The sequence below is a fragment of the Phaenicophaeus curvirostris genome, chromosome 19, assembly GCF_032191515.1.
Source record: "Phaenicophaeus curvirostris isolate KB17595 chromosome 19, BPBGC_Pcur_1.0, whole genome shotgun sequence".
NCBI classification, from domain to species: Eukaryota; Metazoa; Chordata; class Aves; order Cuculiformes; family Cuculidae; genus Phaenicophaeus; species Phaenicophaeus curvirostris.
Genome location: NC_091410.1, coordinates 7,001,602 through 7,027,048, shown reverse-complemented (window position 1 = coordinate 7,027,048; position 25,447 = coordinate 7,001,602). Strand labels below are relative to the sequence as shown.

The 25,447-nt window shown below is 46.8% G+C and overlaps 1 protein-coding gene across 2 annotated transcripts in view; it reads left to right on the top strand.

Annotated features, from left to right (window-relative positions):
* The window catches only part of SEPTIN9 (septin 9), a 145,941-nt gene that overhangs the window by 11,707 nt on the left and 108,787 nt on the right, over positions 1–25,447 (top strand). The window contains exons 1-2 of one of the 2 annotated variants that reach the window (XM_069872868.1): positions 4,357–4,387; positions 14,767–14,823. In XM_069872868.1, coding sequence (XP_069728969.1) covers positions 4,372–4,387; positions 14,767–14,823 — 73 coding nt within the window. In that variant the 5' untranslated portion in view covers positions 4,357–4,371. Of the gene's footprint in view, positions 1–4,356; positions 4,388–14,766; positions 14,824–25,447 lie in introns of those variants that run through there. The other variant, XM_069872867.1, reaches the window with a different exon arrangement.

Here is a 25,447-nt window from a genome sequence, read left to right as displayed (position 1 = left end):
AGGGAAAATATCAAGACAGGAAGCAATTTCTTCAGAGTTGTGTGCTGGGATGAATTAGAACAGCCAGAAGTTGTACTGGGGCGTACTGGCAAGGATGCTGTGACAGCCTCCGAGAAGATAAGAGCTATACAAGTAACCCTTGAATTATTTCATAGTTGCTTTGCTTTGTTATAAATTTTGTTCTAAATAGGTTGATGAAGTAACATGAGTTCTTATGAGTACAGAAAGCATTTTTTATTGATAATGTCTGCTCTGTGAACACTTCGCAGTGAAGTTAGGCATCTGCATAGGAATTTACCTTTCCCTTGAAGAGCACAGGAGCCATCAACTGTTTGTAGCTTTGCCTTCAGAGCTTCCATTGTATAATCACAGCACAGGTAGAGGGCACGGGGCTCTCTCTAAACTTGCTGGACAGATCTCAGGCCCCTATGGGTGGGAACTGTGCCTTCTTTGCACACCTTAATATGTGTGGGGCTTAGCTTCTCACCTGGACAGCAGAAATTACAACCACAGGGAAAAACCACCCTGGTTTCTTAGGTCAGGTGAATTCAGAACCAGAAGTTGCATCTTCTTTTCAAACCTACTTGGTTTGTTGGAAAAAGTATCACTAGATGGAGAAGAGTGGGTCAGAAAAGGAGAAGACGTGATGTTAAAAATACTCCTCTTGTGCTCAGTATGGCAGGAAACTGTGACTGCATAAGGAGAGGAGGTTGCTCAGATAACCTGTCAATGAAATGTGGCTTTTCTCCTGCCTCCTCCCCACCTCCTTTCTGCTGCGTGTGGGCTGCCAGGGCTGCCTGAGTAGGCACCGGGGCAGCTGCTTTACCCAGGAGTGTTCTGTGCACTCCTGTTTTCTGTCTGGAGATGACCTTGTTTGAATTTCTAGGTGAATGTAAAGCTTACCAGGGTGGGTTTGTTTGCATTTCTCTCTAAGCAAATACCCGGCTGTCACGTGGAGCTGGAGCAGGTGGCGTGCAGCACCTTGTCCTGTTCCAAGGTACTCACAGTTTCAAGGCAAAATCACGGTTTATTAACACAGCCTTGAAGATCTCCTGTTAACCCCGTGGAGTGGAGGATCTCTGGGTGTTTCCACAAGGCTCTGCCACTCCTTCTGTGCTCACGCTGCTGCAGGGATGGGCATAGGCTGGGGAAGAAATCGGTGGTGCAGATCTGATAGGAGTAACCTACTCGCTGCGAGGCTGGCCAGGTACGGTCAGGTTTTCTGGAGCTCATCGGTTAGCTGATCTGTTCTGGTGTCTTACACAGGAGGGAATCCTAAGGGCATGATAGGGCTAAATAGTAAGCTGATTAAGTGCAGACAAACTCTTGAAGCAAAGCTGCTCTGCCTAGCATTGAGTGACTTTTCACATTGAGGATCCAGTTCACAGTGTGAGAGGTTTGCAAAGGGAGTGGTCTAATTCTGATCTTCTATGAGGTGAAGTTCTCCTGGGGCTGAGCCTGGATGCCATCTCATTTACAGGGATTTGACAGTCTACCTACCATACCCCAATGTGCAGTCAGCTCCATCCCACTTTCCTGTAAGCACCTGCCTGGAGTACTTGTCACCCTAAGCTATTTCTGTAGCTGATGATGATAAAATCTGGCAATTCAGCCCACATAGGACATGAACCTTCTGTAGGAGCCTCCTACAATCACTGGCTTGAGGGAGTCTAGTGTATAGATTAAACCTTTGCAAATGTCCTTGCTGAATCACATTGCATCTTATTCATGGTTTTTTTGCTTTTCCATTTCCAGTGTGTTAGAATTCATTAAAATTTTAATATTCTCTAGCATACTGACATTTCATCCCTACTTGGGATCATCTTCATCTTTTATAACTTCTCTATTTCCCATTTCTGATGGTTAATGAATGATGTGTCCTTAGGTCAAAATACAGCTAGGAGATCAGTCTTTGGATTAAAAACTGCCTTGGCATAGTCCCTCTGAACATCCTGGAAGCATGCAAGCCCTGTTGCCTATAGATTATTGTAAATCAAGTAGAGACCTCTGCTTTAGGGGCTTAACAGCCTCCCCTGCTTTTCAAATCATATAATCATAATCTTTGCAAGATTAAACACTGTTTCAGCTGTGGGGTTTATTTTTTTAATTTCACTCTCTTCCGGAATAAACTGATGGTGACAGATGCCCAAGAGCCCTGAGGTCAATGCTTTGTTTATGCACAGGAGACATAGGGCATACGTGGTGACAATACCCTCTAGAGAAGGATGTGGCTGTTTCTCACCTTCTCCTGGAGCGTGGGGCTACCTGGCAGTGGCCTTACACTGTCCTGGTGTCAGCAGAGCAGAGCCCTACAGAGAGGCTTTGGGCTACTCAAGGGATGTGCTTTGTGAATAAACATCGCCTTTTCTACTGTGTTCCCGGAGCCTTCTCAAGTGAAATCCCCTGTGAAAGAAATATATGAAAAAAATGCCCACTTTATCGCTGAGGGAAACTGAGCTGCAGAGAAACAAATGGCTTCATTCAGTTTGTGTGGCCAGGTTGGGGCATAATCAGATATCCTGACTCCTGCTCCTTGTCTAATGACTGTGCAGATAACCAAAGTGCTTCCTATTCCTGTAAGTGTCTTCAGCCTTTCAGACATTAATATTCATGCTTGGAGAGAGCTAAGATCCTGTATTACAGAGCGCTGAGGCCAGTAAAAAATTAAAAACAAGGTGGAATTCAATTTTGCCTAAGTTTTAATTTAATTTTTGCCATGTAAAAGCAACTCTGAATCAGAGCTGGTCCCTGCAGCCTCTCTCCTGCCCGAGGCTGTCAGATGAATCACCCTAATTCCACCTCCATCCTGGGATGGACGTGACTCACCATGTCTGGGGCTCCTGCTAAAGCTTTTAATGGGCAAATGCTCAAGCAGGTTCTTCCCTGAGGCTTGTAGGTAGCTGTGGAAGAGCAGAGTCAAACCCAAGCCTTAGGATGATAAGCAGAGTTCTCCAAAATAGCAGGCATCCTTCCTTTGCAGACGCGGCCACCAGTTTTCAGAGGTGTACCAGAAGCTTTCAGAAGCGACAGCATCCCTCTGTGCAGCTGGGGCTGCTTCCCCTGGCAGAGCTGCTTGGGGAACAGCTGGATCACTCCGAGGACGTTGCAGATCCGATGTCTCAGAAACAGTAAACACGTTTATTTTGTACCAGTGAAGATTCTTCTCTGGCTCTGAAACTGCTCACAAGAGGTGCTTTTGTGGAGAGGAAGAAGGGTGCCAGCAGGAAGCTTGCTGAGACAACACAGAAACATTTTCTACCCGTGATCTCAACCTTTGGAGATAAGGCTGGAATTTCAGTACCCCCCAGAGCATCCTCCCTTGGCCCCTCATTGATCCTCCAGCTCTGGACAGGGAAGAGACGTTCCTACAGGGGAAGCAAAGGGTCAGGGCAGGTTTGGGCTGCAGGGACGTGACAGTGTCACAAACCCCCTTTGGACAAGAGGTCTTGGAGCCTTCTGACTGTGAAAGGTGCCATTCAAAAACAGTCAGCTTGTCTAAAAAACCCTGACAGTGATGTAGGGGTCGTCAGAAGTGAGCCGAGCCTCCAGATAGAGAAAAAACCTTTTGGATTTGGCCCGCAGCAGCCTGCGCATGCACTGTGGCAGGTCACTCACGACACGGTTCATTACTTACTCCTTAAGGTACAAGTCCATAAACTTTACCATACTGGGAATCCTCTCATGCTGCTGCTTAGCACAGTGGAAGGTCTTGGTGGTGCCAGGGTCAGTGCATGGAGGTTTGGATTATTCAGTAGTTGCTGGCAGAGGTTTCCAATGAGAACTCACACCGGCACAAAGCAGGTCTGGATCCTGTGCGTACGTGTGCATTTGTTACAGAAACAACAGCAATTGCCTTTTTCACTGCAGGGATTTTCATAGTGGAGGCTGAACATTTGAATTGTTGGGGTGAGTGGCTTGAGGGAGGGGTTCTGGATTGGGCCAGGACCTCTGCTGCCCAGCTCTGTTACCCTGAGCGTGCCATGTTCCACGTACAATGCTGCCTTTCAGTCAGACCTACAGAATAGGCTTTGTGTCTCCTTGTGCGAGCCTCCTTTTAAGAGAGAAAAGCTTCCTTAGAGGCTGCAGGCAGTGCTCCATGCTTTGAAATGGTTTTCACCTGTGCCAAGAGTGATTTCACTCTGCCTTTTGCCAGGGCTGAGCTCTTTGGTGGTGCCAGGTGCTTTACCTTTCCCTTGTTGGCAGCTGCAGAAACCTATTAGAGGAAGGAGTTGTACTGGGACCACTTGGTACCTATGGAGAAGATCATGAAGTTAGGATCAAGTAGTGGTGGTTCCCACAGCTGCAGTTTATTTAAATGAAACTATCCTTACTTTTCCTGCTTCCTCTCTGTAGAGCTGGTTGTTGGAAAGCATGGCTTGGCAGAAAGGTAGGTGCTGGGTCTAGAGTTATTTTGTCCCTTAAATATTTAAAAGGATAAGCCAAGAAGATATTAGCACTTATGCATTAATTCTACATCTTGTTTTTAAATTAATTTAGTGCTTTTGTGCTGGATGCCTTACTCCTCTGATGCGCAGGAACAGGCATTCTGAGGCTCAGCATGGTTCTGAGAACCTAGTCCTTATTTAATGCCTTTAAATTCTTCATGTGAGAGAGACTGAGGGGAGAGGGGGAACCTCACAGGAAATTTCATATCAGCATTGAATGCTGACCTCTCACAGATACAGCCTTAAACGGCCTGTGTAGCTGACTTTGGGACTGCAGTCAGTTTTGCTGTGGGTGCCTGACTTGGAGATGGAAGAAAGAACTGTAATCGCAGCATAGATGTTTTTAAGATGCATTTAGCCTCTCTCAAGATAGAGATGTAGAGATGGAGTTAATCTACAGTTTGTAAAGGCACTTTTGCAAACTGTAGCGTAAGCTGATCTGCAACATTTGGCACTAAGAGACATCCTAAAAACTGGCTGAAGTTCTCTTCCAATTTCCCTACTACAGCCGCTATTAAATATAATTGTAAGGTAGAAAGAAAAACATTCAAAGAATGTTACTAGTTTATGAAACTAAATTGCCTTGGCTACTTCTGTGGAAGACGTAATAGGAGAAACCCCCCAATTATATGGGTCCAGGGCTTCATCGTAGTCTCAAATTGTAACTTCCCTTCTTCCCTGATGTTTAAGGACAGCGGACATGATCTCACTGTTCTATAGATAGTGCCTGAATCATTCTTAACAGTACTGCTAAAACGTAAAAACATTAAATAATGCATCCGTCCTGCTCCTATAAGCAGGGGAAGTGTTTGACACCTCATTTTGCAGGCAGGGAAAGGGATATGTGGAGGAGGAAAGTTATGTGCAACAAATCATGGCAGTGATGTGATGGCAGCCAAGCGATTCCTAACTCCTCTCCCTGCAGATGGTTTTGACCCTGTTGCTGAGCTTGTCCTCCCTGGCTACTCACCTCAGCATCTTCCTAGGGTAGGTTAGCCTTGGATGAGAAGAAAATCAAGATTATTTTCAATCAAGAACTCAGGCTTTGGAGTCAAAGACAAATGTAGGAAAGTGGATGTTTGATTTCCCAATGGAGCAGCTGCAATTCTGAGCTTAAATTTCTTGTGTAGGGGCTACCCAGGGAGCTGGTTTCTGAACTACAGGTTGGATGTAGGGATTGTAGGGCTCTTACCAAAGTTATCCAGGCTCATTGTAGGAATGTGTGATTACAAGGTGTGCATGTTCTGTCTGCTGCTACGCTATGGAAGCTTGGATGAACGAGCTCCAGGTAGCATTTGTAGCCCCAAGGACCTTTGTGTGAAAGTTTGATTCAGAGAGAATAGTGACCGTTGTCTGCTTGAGCTTAATGTGTTTCCAAGGTTACTGGTTCCCAATAAAGTGGCCAGACTGTTTGTGAATCTTGACCCTATGTATCTGAGCCTCTGGCCAGGGAGGGAATAAGGTTTATTGACCGTGGTCTCTTGGCTGCTTCTATACCTGTACCTGGTTCCTTCATCCAGAAGCTACATGGTGCAGTGAAGCATCTCTTGTACTGGGTGGAGGAAAAGGGCACTTTGACACAAGTCTGGAGTGAGACTTAGACTTGAGTGCTTGCATCCACATAAAATCCCTGGCTGAGTTTTTCCCTTAGACACTGGTCTAAAAACCAAAGGCTGCCACTTATCTCCTCCAGCTGTGAAGGGAGTTGTTCCCTAAGGTTTGCGAGTCCAAAGTGGCCAGATCTGCTCTGGGTGTCCTGTTAGCTACAGACACGCCTCCGCGAAGCAGCCTGGTGGGTCACCCAGGATCAGAATAACCCTTAACCTCTGCCCTTTGTAGCTGGCAGCCCTTTGGCTAGAAAGCTGCTGCCTCTTTGTTCTCGGCTTTTCTTCTTTGTTACACCCTCATCCCTCTCTGGGAAAAATCAACATTTGCCTTTCAGAGCCTGGCAAACAGAAGGGGTCTGTATTACATCCTGATGGCAGCCCCGGGCTTGCAGGGCTCAGATGATAAATCCAGTGACGTTTGCAGCAGGGGGACCCTGGTAACAAGTTTGGGAGTTCAGTGTGTCTGAAACAAGAGCAGGGAAGCCGCGAGCGGTCACTAAGCAAATGCTGTGGCTGAAAAATTAGATTTGGATTGCATTGAGGTTCCAAGAAAGCAACAAGAAATTGATTTAACATCTAAGTAAGAATGATTATTTCTTTCTTTTTTTTTTTTAATCTGAAAAAACACATTGCTGCTTAGAAACCTGAAGCTGCACGTAGTGTCAGAGCGTAGCACAGATCCAGATGCTGGGCTGGGAAGTTTGCACCAGGAGTTCTCCTGTGTGGGCAGAGCCAGAGTGTTATGGGCCTGTGAGGAGTGGGGAGGAGAGCTACGGGGTGTCTCGGGAGTGTTTGATCCATATGGAAATACCACATTGCGGTTTTAAAATTCCTTTCCCCTCCTTCAAATCTGTTGGTGTTTTTTTTCAAACTAATCCATGGCCATTGCCAGGGGAACCTGAGAAATTTAGGTGCATGTGTGAGGCTGGATGCTGTAAATGTTCAAAGGTTTTTGAAAGGCAAAGGATGAGCAGGGATAGTTCATTTTGTTCTTTCTTTTTCCAGTGACCTGCATGCTAAGCCTTATCCCTCATCCATTCAAGTTCCCAGGCACTCTCGTACTACTAATGTTAATGATTAGCTAACATATTTCTAGCTCTGAAGTTCTTGTGGCAGCTGGATAATGTAAGAGTTTGATTATTTCCTTCCTTGAGCAAAGCCACAGCTTGGGTGAGTTCAGATACCTTCCCATCACTCCTGGGATGTTGCAGGTTCTGTGAAACAAATGGGACCAGATACAAGCTGCTCTCGTGATGGTTTTGTCAGCTCTGTGTTGTATTCTTGCAAAACTCCTTCATTTAGTGAAAATGCTACGAGGACGCTGTTTGTAGCTCTTAGGTTTGCTGCTTCTCCCTCTTGGATTTCAGAAGCTAAGGGATATGACCAAACGAGGAGTGTGGTGGAGGCAGGGTAAATATAGAGGGATAAGATCTCTTTGGAGGTCTGGTTAGCTTCAACAGTGAACTGGAAGTAATTTTAGACTTGACAGTTGTTACCAGGTCCATTCCTGATCAGTACTGCTTCACAAGAACAGTTGTCTGTTCCTTTATAAATCCTTTTTTCCTTCCCTCCTGCTGCTAAGTAAGAGTCACATAAACCAGCAAAACTGACAGTGCATACAAAAGGCCTGTTTTTCCAGTCCCTTCCAATTTGTATGGATGCTTGCATTATAAATACGCATTTATACAAGTTATCTGATGTGTCAGTGTGGTGACGTGGCAACCCTTCTGCTGCCCGGCCAGATTACTGAAACACTCTAACCAGAAGGACCACAGATGATGACTAACATGCTTTTTCATATGAAAACTGCTTATGCTAACTCTTTTTTATGCTCTCATGATTGTCCAGTGTATCTCCGAATGACTATCAGCTGTGAGGAATTTGTGGGCAGTAAAGAACAGACAATCACAAACAATGGTGAAATGATCTTGTTAGTTCTGTCAAGTGAATATCTGAGGATTGAGTTTGCTCACCTCAGAATAAAAGCATGGTGAAAAGCCACAGTTTCTGTGCTGTTTGAAGGTCGTTTTAACCATGAGCCTCTTGCCAAAGCATTTGAGGTCACTCCAACGTTTTAATCCCGACCTTGAGACTGAATGCCTCTGAAAAGCCAAGACTTTGTTCAAGCGTGAGCTTGAGTTTCAGGGTGGCTGGTTGCAAATGTGTGGTGTGGGTTTTGCAGGTCAGTCAAGGCAATTTTCTGGCCTTGAGCTCTAATGCCTTCATCAATTGACTTCCTGAGAATTACTGTGGTTTAACTTGAGTTAAAATCTTGAATCAAAGCCTGGATTTGAGCAAAGGTTGCAGAGCTGGGTACCCTGTTGTCTTCTACAACAACGTGCAAGACCGGTCCTTCTACCCTTTGCTGTGGCCAGAAGCTCTGGGCAGGCCACTGCTGGCCTTGGAGAAGACTTTCTAGCATTGGAAAATTCGAGGCTTAATTCTTTCTGCTTCTTATTGTTAGCATGAGCTTTTGGAACTTTTTTTTTAGTGTTAGAATGAGTTTGGAACCTGCCAGAAGTATAACATTGTGGTAGGAATATATGTGTCTTTCTAATGCCAATTTTCCCGTGGCTTCCTCGAGGGTTATCTGTAATCCAGCCTCTGGCCAAGTTCTTTCTATGTGTGAACTCATGGCTCCACTTATGTTAATAGTGCTGTGCTGATTAGCAGTGTTGTCTGGCCCCAGCTTGATTATATTCAGCTCCCACACCAGTGAAATGATATTTTAGGCTGTATGGTCTATTCTTTGCCTTTGACCTAGACACATACAGCTTAGTGACGTGCCCGTACGGCAGTAGCTGTGCTGGAGAAGGTAGTAGACTGCTCCTGAGCCTGTAATCGGTGCCCCTTGGAAAAAGTATCCCTCCATCCCGGTGAAAGCTCACTTTACTGCCAGAGATATTTGATCCAGAAAGAAACCAGGCACATGAGTTGAAGGAGGTTTTTTTTTTGAGCTGTGTTCAGCTTCTTTGTGAAGAATGTCTATTACACAGACTCTGGAAAAGTGTCTTTTATTCTTCAGTGCGTGTTTCTGATTAGAGCTGGAAATGAACATGATTTTTTCCCCTTTTTTTTTCTTTAAACATATTCCTTTTGAGGTTAATGTTACAAGTGAATTTCAAGTTAATGGAAATGAAATTGTAATTGTGTGGTTCATTGGACTGGGGCTTTGAGCAATAGAGATTCTTCTTCCATTACTACTCTGCAAACAGACGTGTCCCTGTTGCAGTCCTCAGCTCCTCCAGAACCTTTCTGTCCCCAGCTATCTCCAGTGACATTCACAGCTCTGTTTGCAGGGCTCTTTCTCTGAAGGTGATGTTCTATGTCAGCACTAACTTTGCAGCTCAGACTCCTGCAGCTGGCCTGGTATACTGCAGAAGTCACTGAGGCAGTGGTGGTGTGATGTGGATCAAACCATGTGTGAGTTATCTTCCTTTTAACAGCTCCAGGCCCCATTACTGATGAAGTCTTCTCCAGGCATTTTATCTAAGGAGCTTTTAGAGCTTGTCTGTGTGAAGCAGGATGAAATACAGCTGCCAGTGAAGGCAATTTTCTGGATAGCACCTGTGAAGTGGATAAAATGAGATAGATTTCACACCCTGCATGTTCCTGAACAGGTGGTCATAAATGTGTTGCAATGGATATGCACATCCTAGAGGGGAATGGAAAAATCTGTCCCAGCAGCTTGCACAGGTACCTGCTCTGCATCCACTGCAGGGCAAATGAGGTTATGTCCTTGCTGTCGTTTTATATCCTCCTAGTTGACAGCAGGATGGCCTGAGGGGATAGCAAAGGGCAGGATGGATTGGAGGAGGAGGTAGGACTGGGTGCTCTTGCAGTGCACGAGCTGGCACGCATCCTGCCCTTGAGGGAGCCAACTCTAAAATCCTGATGTTGTGTAGGTGCTGTAGATGCTTCTGAAGTGTTATTCTGCTGAGGGGTCTCCCACCACCCCAGTGCCAAAGTAGGTGGAGACTAAGGATAACTTTGTGACCTGGCCTAGACCTGTACACCCCAGGAGACAGCTCCGGGGAGCTGGGTGTGTGGAAATGTCTGTAGGAGGAAACTGGTCTTGGTTGGAGATCTGTCTCCAGTGCTGTCTGGACCCCCTGCTGCATTTGTACTGAGCAGTGAAGGAAGCTGAATTATCTGATTTCAGACCCATTAGTAAATACATTTAACAGAAGCAAGGGTCATGCTGGCTGCTCAGATGAGCTGGTGCTGTTTTGCTGACTCCAACGCAGTATGGGATGTCTCCTGCTGGCTTTGGCCCATCCCTTTCCAATACAACCTTTGTTTGGTTTGAGTTCTTTTGTTTGTTTGTCTTGTTTTTACTGGACTGTGTAGAAGCAGCAAGTTCCTGGGTTACATCCTCCATTGCTTGTCTTCACACCATGGTTTCTGTTGATAATGAAAATTGCTCATTTGTTCTTTCGATTTGTACATGACATGAGAGCAGTGGCATGGATCACATACTGTGCGGAGAAAATAAATCTCAAGTTGCCTGTCTCATTACTATTATACACACACATAAAAAGTTTGCAGTGTATCATGCAAAAACTCTGATGTGTTGTGGAGAACGTGCATGTTGACTGTATTGGAGTTGAACATTTCTAGTGGTTCCCTTGTTAGCATGAGGTTCAGATTCAGAAAAGTCAACTAGAGAAGTCGCACTGTAGCAAGGACGTTTTCTCTAGATGCTCTGGATTCGGTCTCTGTGCTCCCCTGCACCATGTCTGTATCCTCTCCATCGGGGCAAGGGTCTAGAAAATGCTTCTGTTTCAATACTGGAATGCTTTGCACCCATCATGCGTAATATTAGCAACTGCAGGAAGCACAAAATACAGCGTTTGGTCCAATATTGTCTCTGGGGAGTGATTTACATGTGAGCCTGGATGAGGTCCTACTGACACAAAATCTTGACTTCAGCATTTGCAAAGGAGACCCAGGCCAAGCTCAGTGTCCTTTGGTGCTGCTGCCTTTCTGCCATGCCGTATGGTCCCAGCCTGTGGATCTGGAGAGAATTAGTCATTTATTATAAAACATGAAAAAATCTTGCTCAGCCAGTGAGCCAAGGTGAGGCTAAGCTCTGTGAATGTCATAACTTTGTCCTGCTGCAGCACATCTGCTGGGTTGAATGAACTATTCTTGGATTGACCAATTTTAACTGTTGGACTCTTCCATTATTTAAGTCATTCTGCCGGGGATGTGGTGAAGCATTCCCAGTTTCAGCTAAATAAAGCGTATTTTGCTATGTTTCTTAGTCCAGCGCATTACAATAAATTTACAGCGTATCTTGAGGGCATTTGAACTGTGTTAAGAGGGAAGACTCGTAGACACTGTGTCTGGGGTGGAAACCTTTGATTTTCATTTCACTGTCCCACAGCCCAAAATGAAGACTCAGCCTGATGCTTCCATGCTTATAAATAAGAGGTAACTCCAGAATGTGCTCAGTGTGCTGATGCTCTCCTGTCCTTCCCACATTACTGGCTTTCTGGTAGAGTGTTCAGAGCTGTATATTTTTGACTGCTGCTTTCTTTTTGGACAGATCTCATCTGTCCTGCCAGGCTGCCAGCTTTCCCTGCTGTTTATCTGCTTTCCAGACTGTGTCTGGACCCTTCCTAGGTGGAGAGGCAGTGGGACAAGAGGGATGGCAAGCTTGGCTTGGACTCTGAAGGTAGAGCTCCCTGCTCTTTCCAGATCTGCTGTTAAGGTGTTGAACAGCCTGTACAAATTGCTTGTTTCCTCCTTAAATTCTGTTTTTTGGAAGGGGATTAACAGTGTTGTTATGTATTACTAATGTTAAAAGGGGTTGAAGCAACAGCTGTCAGAAGGAACTTTCTTCTAACGCTTTCTCCAATACAGAGCAAATCAACTCAATTTGTACGCCTTTGGGTTTATCTAAAAAGGGGGTGAAGAGTAATTACAGAGAAATCCCCAGAGAAAACCTATGATACAGGGCAGATAAACTAATTCTCAGAAACATTTGCATAAAAGGCACAGACTCAGCCAGGGCATGGAAGCTGTGCCGCATCAGATGCTCCAAGTCCTGTGTGTGTTTTTCCACTGGAGTCGTTGCTAAAGGGAATAAAGCCTGTTTCCTATGTGCGATCCTGTCCAAGCTTGTAAGCTCCTCTCTTTGCTTCCGTCCTGCTTTGCCGCAGACTGAATGAAGTCTTTGAACATAAAAGGCTGTATTTAACTAGCTCAGCATGGCTGCATATCTGCGTTCTTCAGCATGCCACCCGTAAGGGACATTTTTCTCTGGGTTTGAAGCAAATATGAAAGCCAGATTTCAATGCTGCACCTTGTCCGCACACAGGCAAAGCAGAGATGTTTGCTCAGTACAAGAAGTCAAGCCAGGACTCAAGCACTCTTGTAGCTTGTCTGGAGAAATGCTATTTAAAACTCTGTGGAGCAGAGGGGTTGTGCCTTGTCATTCTTGATAGCGTCCAGAGAAGTGGTAGATAGTTAGGGAGGAGAAATAATCAAGAAAGAAAACAAGAACTGGGTTTAATAGAAAGAAATAATATATTTAACGTTTATAATGCTGGTTATGATGACCAGCCTCTTAAGAACTTCATCTCTTCTATCACTGTCAGTAATGGAAACTGCAGGCTGAGTGATGTGCGTAGCAGCAGTCTGTCCTGTTGTAATGTAGATAAAGCTCTTGAGAAGACAGACTGGCTGTTCACGCAGGCTTGTGGACAGTCTCAGCTCTATTTTTGGCCCTTTGGCTGGCAGTGCTCTTCAGGGTGCGGAGCTGAGCAGGGGGATGACTCCAAGCGGTGCCCCTGGCTCTCCCTGCACCGCTGCGGTCAGTCCCGTTTCACTGGGACCAGCCCTGTGGTTCAGCCACATAACTTCATAGGCACAGAAGCTTTTTGTATTAGAAAAGGAAAATGAGAGAGAAAATACACACATATATGCATATTTATAAGCAGAGGCTTCTGAGCGTAAGACACTTTTTCCACATGGAGTTGCCAAGCAGCCCTTTTCCCTTGCCTTCCTCCATCCCTGGGCTTATTGGTATGAAAGCTTTCCTGCTTTTTTAATATATTTTCCTTCTTTTCTTTTTCATAGGAAGCTGACAAGGTTTATCCAGTTGTGACTATGTTACAAATAGGAGTTTGCAGACCTTCCGCAGCTTAAATGGGTGCTGGTTTAAACTCTTTGCTTGGTGTCTAACAGATAGGTGGTGAGAAATGAAGATACTTGTTGAAAGTATCACTTGTAATTAAGAAACAACATCAGCCCAAAAATCTGAGTCTCTTACCTGTATGCATGATAGAAATATCAGCTCAAAGTATTGGTGCAGTCAAGCAGCATTTGTGTTGTGCTGAGGAGCATCCTTGGCTCTGTTCTGGACGCTGGTATCTCCAGCGTCTAATGTCCAAGGTGATGGACAGCACCCTAGGGCCGTTATTCCTCCAGCAGGACCCACCAGAGGCTGAGGAGCTGCCAAACCTTCTGAGAATCCCCAGATCAAGACATCGTAGCATTTGGGGTAGTTTCAGGGTACTGCATCCCATACAAGGTAGTTCACTGCGTTCATTGTGTCCATTACTGCTGTGTTAGGAAAAGAGAAACTGAGGCACTAATCAGCATATGGTTTCTGTGTATGGCTTTTAACCAAAGGCTTCTGAGGGTGAATTCTGGTTCTGTTGCGTTTACAGCGTACCTGGCAAACCAGTATTATGGCAACCACCACTTTACATTTAGGCATCTGGGGTGGCAGAAAAATGAAATGAATTGCTGATGGATTAGAAATGTTGCTGCAGCCAGCAGGTCCTGATGGCTTGTGTGGAGTCTGGGAGACAGGGAGGCATCTGGGAGGTACCAATTACTTTCTGGAATGGTTTTGGAAATGGAGAAAACTGGTGTGCCAAGGTTTTGTCTTTCAAAATCACATATGATGTAGGATAGGTTAAGATGCCCCCCTATCTTTCTCCCACCCAGTGCATGTAAATTAGCATTATGCTACCCCAAGGAGCATGACGAATACCTTTTTATTAAAAAAGATGGAGTAGAATTAGCCCAACAGCTGGTTTGCTGTGCTCTGTCTTGACATCTGCATAGAACATGTGATGTATCCTTTGTTCCAGCCTGTCTAACCCTGTGACAGGGTTCTCCTATAAAATATATTCCCAGGATGTCCTGGGTGCAACCCGGACAGAAAATAGCCACCCCTTGCTTTCCTGCAATGCTGAATGCAGGAGCCACTGCCTTCCTTGCAGCTGAGCCAACTGGAGAGGCCAGGCACATCTGGGAAGCATTTTCATCCTCTATGCTGAGCTCTCTGCCAGTGCAGAGTCTGTGCTGGTCCTTAAATTCCTGTGCTTTCCTCTCTCAGCAAGGAAACCTGTCTCTGGAAGTGCATGTATCCTGGAGCAAGAGGTGAAGGTGTATGTCCCACTTAATGATTTCAAAGTTCTTTCTGGTGTTTCTGGAAACTCTAAATATATTTGTGGGTTGGAGACATTTGAATAATAATGTTTGACATCTTCAGGGAAAGGTGGATGTCTCTCCTCAGGTGATTTTTTTCTTTAAAATAGCATTTAACTTTCCATTGATCACAGAGGTGATTGTGCATAGCAGATTCCCAACAGAAAATGTCTCACCAGCTGTTGAGTCATAGCAGGGAGGTCGCTCCACATAACCTGTATTCATGTAAACTCCTTAAACCCATTCAAATCTTCTGCTTGCTTTAGGAATCACCCGGACCTCCAGCGGGAGACTTCGGAGACTCAGTGACCAGACAAGTCCAAGTAAGTTACAGGAATTTCCCTCTTTGGAGCTTCCTAGTCTAATAAAAAATAATTAAAGAAAAGAAAGAATGCAAAAGGTAACTCTCAGAAATCACATCTCCTGCCTGCTGTCCAGCGGGCATGGCTGGGAAGGCAAAACTGGCTGTTAGTAATTGCAGAGACAGTGCTGTATATGTATATATATGTACCTACTTAAGATTAATTACTTACTGAATAAGGGACCCAGAAAGAATAATTACAAAGCCCCATCTCAGTTCAAGGGGTCTAACACAGGGCAACAGAAAGCATGAATGGAGTTTGAAATACAGCTTTGGTAATTAGCAGCTCTTTCGTACTCTCCTTAGCTATTATTTTTTATTGGATGTGGAGATTTATGGATTATATGTGCTTGTGACTACATTTACACTCCTAATTGCTGCTTAATGTTTCCGAAGCTGTTTCTGCTTCGTAAGGAAGCAGGTGAGAGGGTTTCTTTCTTGAAAAAAGTGTTTTCCAGCCTTAGGGAAGCAGTAACAGAAAACTCAGTGCTTGGCTTGCATGCGTGTGACACTGGTCAGGACTGCTTGGGGGCAGAGACTGTCTCTGTAGAGTAGAAAATGTTACTCTTCTCATGTAAAATACCCAAAAGGGAGCTGGGACAGCCCTTTTCTGGGCTTTTCCTTTCGATGTCCCCTTTTTGCTGCGCCCGCCTGCCCTCCCCACCTCTGTGCTGCTCCACAGTCCAAACTCCTGGGAGAAGCACCTGTCTTCAGAACTGCAATTCCTTGTACTTCATGGATATTCATCTATCTTAGCAGATGTTTTGCTGTGGTTGAAATCTTCCTTCATGCTTGCTTCTCTGAGATGTGTGATCTTCCCTCGGTGTTGCCTCCTTGTTTTCTCTGGTTTATTGACAGTTGTCTCTTTTGCTTGCTGCAATCAGCTTGTCCCCGTGAGAAGCCCGCTTGCCTCCTCAACTCCCTGCTCTGGCCACGCTTGATTCAGGTCTTACATCTGCTCCTGTCTTCTTGGTTTCCCTGTCACTCTCAGTTCCTCCCTCTGGGCTCAATTTGCTATTTCAATTCATCTTCTCAGCCCTCATATCCTGTCTCAGCTCCCAGATGAACTTATCCAAACAGTTATTTTCAGATTTTCCCCCAGCATTGGTGGGAGGAGAAAGCCACCCTCAGGATGCCTTCCTGGAGCAGTGACTTCAACGTTTTGCTGTATCAAGGCATCGGCACATGTGGAATGGGGATTAGTCACAGATGTCCATTTCAGCATGTGCTTAAATGCCCTGGGAGCTGTCATACTGCCTGCCTGGCTCTTGTCAAACGCTAGAGATAAGCGGAGAGATAGGTTGTCAAGTCATGACACAGACAAGGGTGAGAGGGGACATTGCATGCTGTGACACTGCCCTGCTGCTGAGACACTTGCTGCTTTGCATCTAGAGCTTCACAGCCACGCAGGGTCACCACCCCCAACCCTAATGTTGTGATGTGTTGGTGGAAGGATGTAAACGTGGTCAGAATGGGCAACTGCACCCCAAACTAATGTCAAATGGCAGGAAAAAAAAATTGCATTGAGTTATAATTTGGGTGGAAAACTGGTTGGATGGCTGGGCCCAGAGAGTGGTGATAAATGGCACTAAATCCAACTGGAGGCCAGTGACAAGTGGGGTTCCCCATGGCTCAGTGCTGGGTCCAGCCCTGTTCAATGTCTTCATCAATGACCTGGGTGAAGGCATCGAGTGCATCCTTAGCAAGTTTGCGGACGACACTACGCTAGGTGGAAGTGTGGATCTGCTGGAGGGTAGGGAGGCTCTGCAAAGGGATATGGACAGGCTGGACCGCTGGGCTGAGACCAATGGGATGAGGTTTAACAAGGCCAAGTGCCAGGTCCTGCACTTGGGGCACAACAACCCTATGCAGTGCTACAGACTAGGAGAAGTCTGGCTAGAAAGCTGCCTGGAGGAGAGGGACCTGGGGGTGTTGGTTGGCAGCGACTGAACATGAGCCAGCAGTGGCCCAGGTGGCCAAGAAGGCCAAGGGCATCTTGGCTTGGATCAGAAACGGTGTGACCGGCAGGTCCAGGGAGGTTCTTCTCCCTCTGGACTCGGCACTGGTGAGACCGCTCCTCGAATCCTGTGTTCAGTTCTGGGCCCCTCACCACAAGAAGGATGTTGAGGCTCTGGAGCGAGTCCAGAGAAGAGCAACAAAGCTGTTGAGGGGGCTGGAGAACAGGCCTTATGAGGAACGGCTGAGAGAGCTGGGGGTGTTTAGCCTGGAGAAGAGGAGGCTGAGGGGAGACCTCATTGCTCTCTCCAACTACCTGAAAGGAGATTGTGGAGAAGAGGGAGCTGGCCTCTTCTCCCAAGTGACAGGGGACAGGACGAGAGGGAATGGTCTCAAGCTCCCCCAGGGGAGGTTCAGGCTGAACATTAGGAACAAATATTTCATGGAAAGGGTCATTGGGCAGTGGAACAGGCTGCCCAGGGAGGGGGTTGAGTCCCCTTCCCTGGAGGGGTTTAAGGGACGGGTGGATGAGTTGCTGAGGGACATGGGTTAGTGATTGATGGGAATGGTTGGACTCGATGATCCGGTGGGTCTTTTCCAACCTGGTAATTCTATGATTCTATGGTTCTAATTTAGTGTAGTGTTACAGTGTTGGTCTGGACACTAAGACTTCACAGCAGCAATTGCTCGATCCAGAACTGAGCTGCAGTTCAAAGCTGCTGCTTCAAAACTCAGCCACCAGCACAGAGTTTTGAACTGAAGCGCATGTTTACCTTCTGCATGTGCAAAACCATGTTTGCAGTCTCAGTCCTGACACTGCCTGTTTTCACATATGTGTGTCCGAGGACAGATGGGGGGATTGGGACAGCTCCAAAATTAACTGGAGTGTAGGGAATCTAAATTGAAAGACACAGTGCATTTGTTCAGGCTTGTTTTCTTTAGACTCTAATTATATATTTTTCCACTTTTCTGGTGAGAGATCTTTTAAATTTCAGTTTGGCTTCTTTTTTTTTTTTCAAGTTAAAATCAAATGAGCATCTCAGAGCTCCAGTTTGCATTGCAGTAAATATTTATGACTCTATATAACTGCAGCTCAATTTCCCGTTGTTTCAGATCCAATTTTTCCCCTCTGTACATCTGTCTGTGCACCCAGAAGCCTTTATTCCTGTAAAAGATAAATTGAGATTGAGATGACTGAGCAATAGTTGTAAGTGAAGCATCACAGACAGGGGTCTTACTTTGAGTTCATTGCCACCCTAAACAAAGAAAGAGATGACATGCATTTCCACAACCACCAGCTCCTGGGATCTAGATAGCTACACAGTCATCCACACACCATGCATTGCCGTGGGACATGGTATGATGGTAGAAACCTAGAGATCTGACGTTGTTCTCTTTTGGAAATCTTATTCTGTGACTCTTCTCCATTTCTCTTGTCCCTTTGAAAGTGATTGTACGGCACCGGCATCCAGCATTGCTCAGTGAACAGCAATTCTGGGGCTTTTGTTGCTCTGTTTTTGCCTCATGCAAACCTGCTGCAAAGTCCCTATAAGGTGGGACTCATCTGGGCTGGTCGATGTAGGGAGCTGCAAGCTGTCAGATACTGAGACCAGTTACTTCAGTGTGGGAAGAACAGGCTGTTTGGAGGAACCCATATCACCATAGGATTATAAAGGATCCTAATTTCTTTAGCTACCTTTAGGTATACGTGAATCTTATGCTCTTAGTTTGCTTTTCTTTGGCTGCAAAAGTGTACTTAATGCCATGCACACCTGAGGAATGCTCTGTGAGGGAAAGATGTGAGGTTACGATGGTGTTCAAGGATCTCACAGTTTGCAACACGGCTCTGATTATATGAAAAGGTGCCACAATTATTGGTACAGAAGAAACTTCTCATGTCCAGCATGCTGGGGGTGCTGAGCTAAGTCTAACCAGCATCCATTCAGTGGAAAACACTTGGAGCTGGTCTCACCGCTGACTCCCTAGTTGCTAGTTGCATTTCTCCTCACTCTCTGCAGCTCGGTGATGGGCTGGCTCAGGCTTGCATCTCACCATGGACAACAGCACCATCCTGGACAGCGGGAGCTGGAAGGGCCTTGCCTCAAGGCTTGGAAGGACAAGAAAGATGTCTGGGGCTTGGCACCTTACCCCCACGATTAAGATGTGGGACCCTGCCTGTGAGGTTGTGTTTGTGAGGTCTGGAGGCTCTGTTCAACATTCAATTGGACACAGGCAAAGAGGAGAGGAGCAGGAAGAAGCTCTTTGTAAAAGGCTCCATCAGAATTCAGAATTGTGGCCCCTAAAATGTCTCTGTTGCCTGGTTCATGGCAGTATTTTTGCAGAATTAAGAATGGTGTGTCAGAGAAGTTACTCCCACTTCATTTTTCTGCCACTGTACCTGATGAATTCGAAAGCAAGAAATATGTGCTGACATTTGCCATCCTGAGCTGGCCAGAAAACAACCCCAGAGCAGCTGGAGTGAAAGAAATCAGCATCATATTCCTCTTGGGTAGCCAGATGGGCTCTGTGCTTTGATTTGCTTCCAAGCTACAGTTTGGGTTTTGAGGAAAGAACTTCCCTGATGAGGATAATGCAGGAGGGTCCAGAAAAAGGTGGAATTTAGTGATTTAGCTAAACCAGCATGTTTTTCCTGTGTAGGTGAAGGCAGGGAAGAGGATGCCTTTCAGTTGCGTAGCAGCAGAACTGTTCCTGGCCTGGTGTCATTTGTGGGTCAGGTGCTTTGTTCATGAGAGTTCCCAAAGGGGTGAGAGGGGAGCAGGTGCCTCAGCTTTCCTGTTTCAGCCTTTGGCTGCATGGCTGCCTGGAGCGGGTCCGAGCGGAGCAGGGGCAGGTTGCCAGGACCAGCTGCAAGTCCGGGGCAGGCACAGCTTTTCCATCCAAAAAAGACAGGGCGCTAGCAGCCCCAGTTCTGCACCATCAGCAGTTGGCTGAGGATCAACCACAAATTGTCTCCGTGCTTTTTGGAAGCGTAGGGCTTAATTTAGAGAGGCATGAATCTCAAGGGCAGCTGTCTGGGTTGCATTATAAAGGGACACTCACTGATGTCATGAAACCTTCATTGGGGCAGTTTGTCTTGTACTGTCTAAATACCTCTCTTGGGTATAAAGTGAAGGGAATCCCATGCCAGTGATGTTTGTTGGGACCAGCTTGAGGCCCTTGTCTACCCTTTAGGTTGACAGTGGTAGAAAGAGGGGTCAGAAGCCACAGTGTGTGGAGGAGAGCGGGCTCGAGATGCAGGATGAGTGAGATGGCTCAAAGGTGCTGGTCGTAGTGAGTCTGTGAGCTATTGCTCGGGGCATGAGCTCTAGGACCCCACTGACCACGATGGCACTGCACTGCTGTGCTGCTCAGGGCACCCAGGAGGTCTCTGCAGGAGCTGGTAGCTGGAATTAATAAAAGTAGAGAGAATATCCTCTTGCATGGAAGTTTCAACAGAACATACATAGATAGTTCTTGTCTTATTTTGCTTCTCCCTAGTTAAGTCTTGCATTTTCCTTTTAATAGTTATTGATGTTCTCATTTCATAGTTGCGGAAAATAGAGCAGCAGAGAAGGTGAGAGTGGTTCTTTTTTCTGTGAATCTGGGGATTCTTCCCCGTGGCACTGAAACAGAAAGTTGTATGGCTGGGTGGGCAGAAGAGCTGAACAAGCATTGCTGTGGGCATAGCTTAAACTGGCGTCATCACTCAACATCTGATTGTGGCAGGGTTCACTAATTTAGGATGCTCTAAGTTCACGCAGTGAGGTAAAGGTAGGTACGGCAGCAGATCTTGCTCTTCCCATTTCTTGATTTCATACCTTGCCCTGAGGACTATCTTCTCCCTTTATGCTCGGAGTTTGTAAGTGAACAACTTCAGAAACGGGTTTATATGAGGTTGCAGGTTAACCAGAATAGCGGAAATAAAAGAAATGTCAAAAGCCAGGGGCTCCCTAGTCGAGCGTACATGATTACCATTACATAAGCTAATTCAGTGCTATAAAAACCATTAGGGTTCTGAGGTTTGGTTTTTTTCCTGCAGGGAAATGCTGCCAGAACTGTCATATCTCCTGCAGCTCAGGCACGGGTACCCCCACTACACAGCACAGCTTTCTGCATGGAATTGTAGTATCTGAGCAAACTGAGTTTAGGGACCTCTCCTATAAACCTTGGCCCAGACCTTCAGATTATCCTGATGTTTACTGCATCCTTTTTCAACTTTCTGTTGGCAGACTGGGATCCAGGCTGAGAGGGAGCCCTTCTGTCCAGCTGGAAGCTGGGGGGGGATACACATCTCTTTGTAGTGTGATGTTTTTAGCACAGACGTGTCTTTCACCTTGGAGGAGCAGCAGAGGGGTTAACTAGAGACTTGTGGTTGCAGCCTCATTGCTTTGGATGTGTCCCTAGATGAAGTCATATGAATTTCTTTGGGCAGCCTCTATTCCCCTTTGTTTTAAGCACCACGTTGGTCACCCCAGCTGTGTGGGTCTCTGTGCCAAAGAGCTCCCCATGCACACGCACCGCTTGCTCTCCGCTGGCTCCTTGGGAACAAGTCCTCATTTGACGCCCGTCCTCTTGGTCTTTCTCATCACAAGGGGAAAGCAGCAAAGGGTGAAACGTGGTCACCAGCCAGCCTGGAGAGTCCCTTCAGTAGCAGCCCAGCCCCACTAGTGTGGCTCTGTAGGAAATCCCAACTCCATGCAACAAGAAGTAAAAGTGAAAAGGCTGCTCTCTACTCAGGTGCTTGGTTTCCTGCACAGACACATGAGGACAGTGCTTGCATAATGCAGACATGTGGACTCCAAACTGCCTGGGAGAGTCCTGTGGGGCTCCCACGTGCTTCAGGCAGAGATGTGCGTTACTTACAGTGAATGAGGGAGCGTGGGCATTTGTGTGCATAGCTAAGAAATTAAGGAATAGTGATAGGTGCTCCGGGCCTGTTTGCTATTGAGGATATGCCCTGAGCACTGGCTTGTCATCCTGTTCCTTTACAATACCCGTGATTCATCTCCAGACTTATGTATAGTCCCTTTTAAGTCCCAAAAGGCTACTGAACATTGCAAGTGAGTAGGAAGATCTCTTGATGCTTTCTTCATACAGCACCTAGTGCTATGGGCTCTGCTGTGAGGAAACCAGAAACAATGAAATACAGATCAGTAGTTCAGGGATGACCAGGGGTGGGATTTAATGCTCTGTAATGCCTGGAGGCTTTAGCTTCTGACTGTGTTTTAAGGTAATCACCTTCCTCGCTGGAATGTGATATGGGTTCAGGTGAGTGTTGTTGAGGTCCACAGGGTTCCCCCATGGAAAGGGGATGTAGAAGTGCAAATGGCAACTCCTCCAGGACAGGAGCAGTGTCCTTGAGCAAGGTTATTTATCACCGCAGGACCAGGCGTCTTTGGAATAAGGTCCTAATGACCTTTCAAGAGAATCTCCCTGCACCAGAGAGGAGGTGGGAGAGCAGGGAAGAGGAATGGCAGTAGAATATATTTTTATCTAACTTGTCTTATCCCATTGTGAAGGATTGCATTAAAAAAACCAAACAAACAACCCAATCCTCTAGAGGAGAGTACAATGCAGTAGGAGAGAGAAAAATGTGTTCATTATCACCTCAGCCATCCCCAGCTCATGCCCTGGGAGGACAACAGACATCTCTGGGGCCAGATCTCTTGGTGCTGGTGGGAGTGTAAAGACACGCTGCCAGCCAAGGTGTCAACCGGCAGTGGAGGAGTCGGGTAGGAATGGAAGGATGTGCGTGGGGTGCAGCATCTGTTACCCTTCCCCTTAGGGACAGGGTTAAAAGGAACCAAGGGAAGAGAGAGGGTTGGTGTATCTTGACCTGCTCTCTCTGAGCTGGCTCATGCAGTGCTGCTTACCTAAGCAGCTGTGTGTGGTCATATTTCTCTTGGTTGAATATATACATCTCTCCACTGTGTTTATTTTCTTCATCTTTTTGTTGCTGAAATGTCAGTTTGCAAATTGCTCTTGGGCTTGTTGGCAGACCAGCTTGTGGCTGCTCAACTTTCCCTCTTCCCCTCAAAATCTGGCGTCCCTCATCACGTGGACAGAGACACAAATTCCTGAGCCCTCGCTGCCCACCACAGGCATCCTCTGAGCCTCCGAGGCCGGCACATCCAGCAGTGGCTAGCGTTTACCAAACCCCCTAATTGTGCTCTCTGCCTATGGTACCAATTTGCTCCTTGCTATATTTATCTTGTGTCTAGGACTGTAAAAGAGATGGGAGCACAGGCTTTCGTGCCCTTCATCGCAGAAATGACTTGTTTGTGGGACAGCTCTGCAGCTGGGCTGGTGGTTAAAACACTGTAGATGTTCAGGGCATTTTAATTCCATTTTCACCCCTTCAGTGGATTGGCGCTTCTTCAGCAATTGGGACTGAAGGCAGTCGTGATGACCTCTAGCTGCATCACACCAAGGCAGCATCTCTGTTGTGCTGCAGAATAGTAACACAGTGAAATCCAGGCAGAGAGAGAGCCCCTTGCCTGTGGCTGCTCCATAGACAGCAATGTTCTGAAAGTCTCTGTGTTTAGGAACTGCTTTCCTGAAGAAGGTGAAACAAAGATCTCATCAGGTCTGTCCTCATGTGAGATGTCCCCTCCATGCCAGAGGAGCTGCTCCAACACACAGGAGCAGAGTGTTGCATCTCACAAACCCATACTACCAGGGTACAATGCTGTGCAGAAGTTCATAGAATCACCAGGTTGGAAAAGACCCACCGGATCATCGAGTCCAACCATTCTTATCAAATACTAAACCACGCACCTCAGCAACTCGTCCACCTGTCCCTTAAATCCCTCCAGGGAAGGTGAATCAACCCTCGCCCTGGGCAGCCTCTGCCAGTGCCCAATGACCCTTTCCATGAAATATTTGTTCCTAGTGTCCAGCCTGAACCTCCCCTGGCGGAGGTTGAGGCCATTCCCTCTCGTCCTGTCCCCTGTCACTTGGCAGAAGAGCCCAGCTCCCTCCTCTCCACAACCTCCTTTCAGGTAGTTGTAGAGAGCAATGAGGTCTCCCCTCAGCCTCCTCTTCTCCAGGCTAAACACCCCCAACTCTCTCAGCTGTTCCTCATAAGGCCTGTTCTCCAGCCCCTTCACCAGCTTTGTTGCTCTTCTCTGGACTCGCTCCAGAGCCTCAACATCCTTCTTGTGGTGAGGGGCCCAGAACTGAACACAGGATTCGAGGAGCGGTCTCACCAGTGCCGAGTCCAGAGGGAGAAGAACCTCCCTGGACCTGCTGGTCACGCCGTTTCTGATCCAAGCCAAGACGCCATTGGCCTTCTTGGCCACCTGGGCCACTGCTGGCTCATGTTCAGTCGCTGTCGACCAACACCCCCAGTTCCCTCTCCTCCAGGCAGCTTTCCAGCCAGACTTCTCCTAGTTTGTAGCACTGCAATGCTGCTTTGCAGCTGGCTGCAAGACTGGTGATGTATGGGGAGCTGGATTCACTGTGTCATGGCTGGGATGGCTCCAGGGCTCCTCAAGGCAAGCTGCTCTAAGGATGGTGAAGGGGAGTAGTGTGTAATGCAACCTGTGCCTTGCCTTATTAAATAAACCTAGTAAAAAGAAAGGCAACTCTCAAAGATGTTTGCAGGGCTTGGTGTGATCTTCCTTCCTTGGTGTGATCTTCCTTCCTTGGTGTGATCTTCCTTCCTTGGTGTGATCTGCCTGCTTATGAGACACAGGTGGTAACTCTCTTGAAGACTTTGCTCCTTGATGGCTCCTCCTGACAGGTAGGAGTTGTTGCAGTGACCTGCCCGGGAGGCAGTAGGCTGCAGAGCAAATGGCCAGTGTTCAAAGGAAGCCAATACAGTAATTTCGCTGGGAACCCCGCCTTCTCCCAGCAACTGCTTGGTGAAGAATGACCACATGCCTTCAGGTATGGAGCACCTCCCATCTGGGGAACTCAGAGGTTGAATTGTGGAATAGAGTGTTGAGAGGGCGAGACTGATGGTAGGGAGGAATCCAGGAAGGAAAACACAAGTAGAGAATCATGGAAGAGTTAACATTTATCTGAGACTCCCTGTGCTCTGCTGGGAGGGTGAGCGTCCAGTCCTCCTGCCTTGCCTTTCACTCTGCGCTGCCAGCTGCTATTAATACTTCAGCACATGAGTGCTAAAGCGTGAGCAGAAAGCCCGGGGAGGATATGCAAGGGATTTCCGGCAGTTTGAGGCTTTTAGGCAGTGAGTTGAGAGCCAGCACAGAGGAAAAGTCTAATAGGGGCTCTCCTTAAAGATACATCCTTCCATGGGATGGGACAGGACACAGGAAGACTTGTTTCTTCACATCACAAGGGGCTGTAGGGACTTGGGGCAGGAGGGGATGCGTGCTGCTGCTGTTTTAGCAATCTTCTGCCCCATACAAGCTTCTGGGTGGTGATGAACTCTCTGTCCTGGGCATGGTCTTTGGCTTGAGAAAAGTCATGACTGGGCAGTTATGTCTGCCCAGCTGGAAGAGGAGGGAAGCGGAGTGGGGAGGCATAACAACTGACAAGGAGCATGGTAGCAGCATTCAGTGCCTCCCTTGGAAAGAGGGACATCTCCTTGGTTTAGTTTTCTTTCAAATGAAAAGGAGAATTTTAGTCAGCATTTTCTTTCTTTCCCATGGTCAAGGCTCATA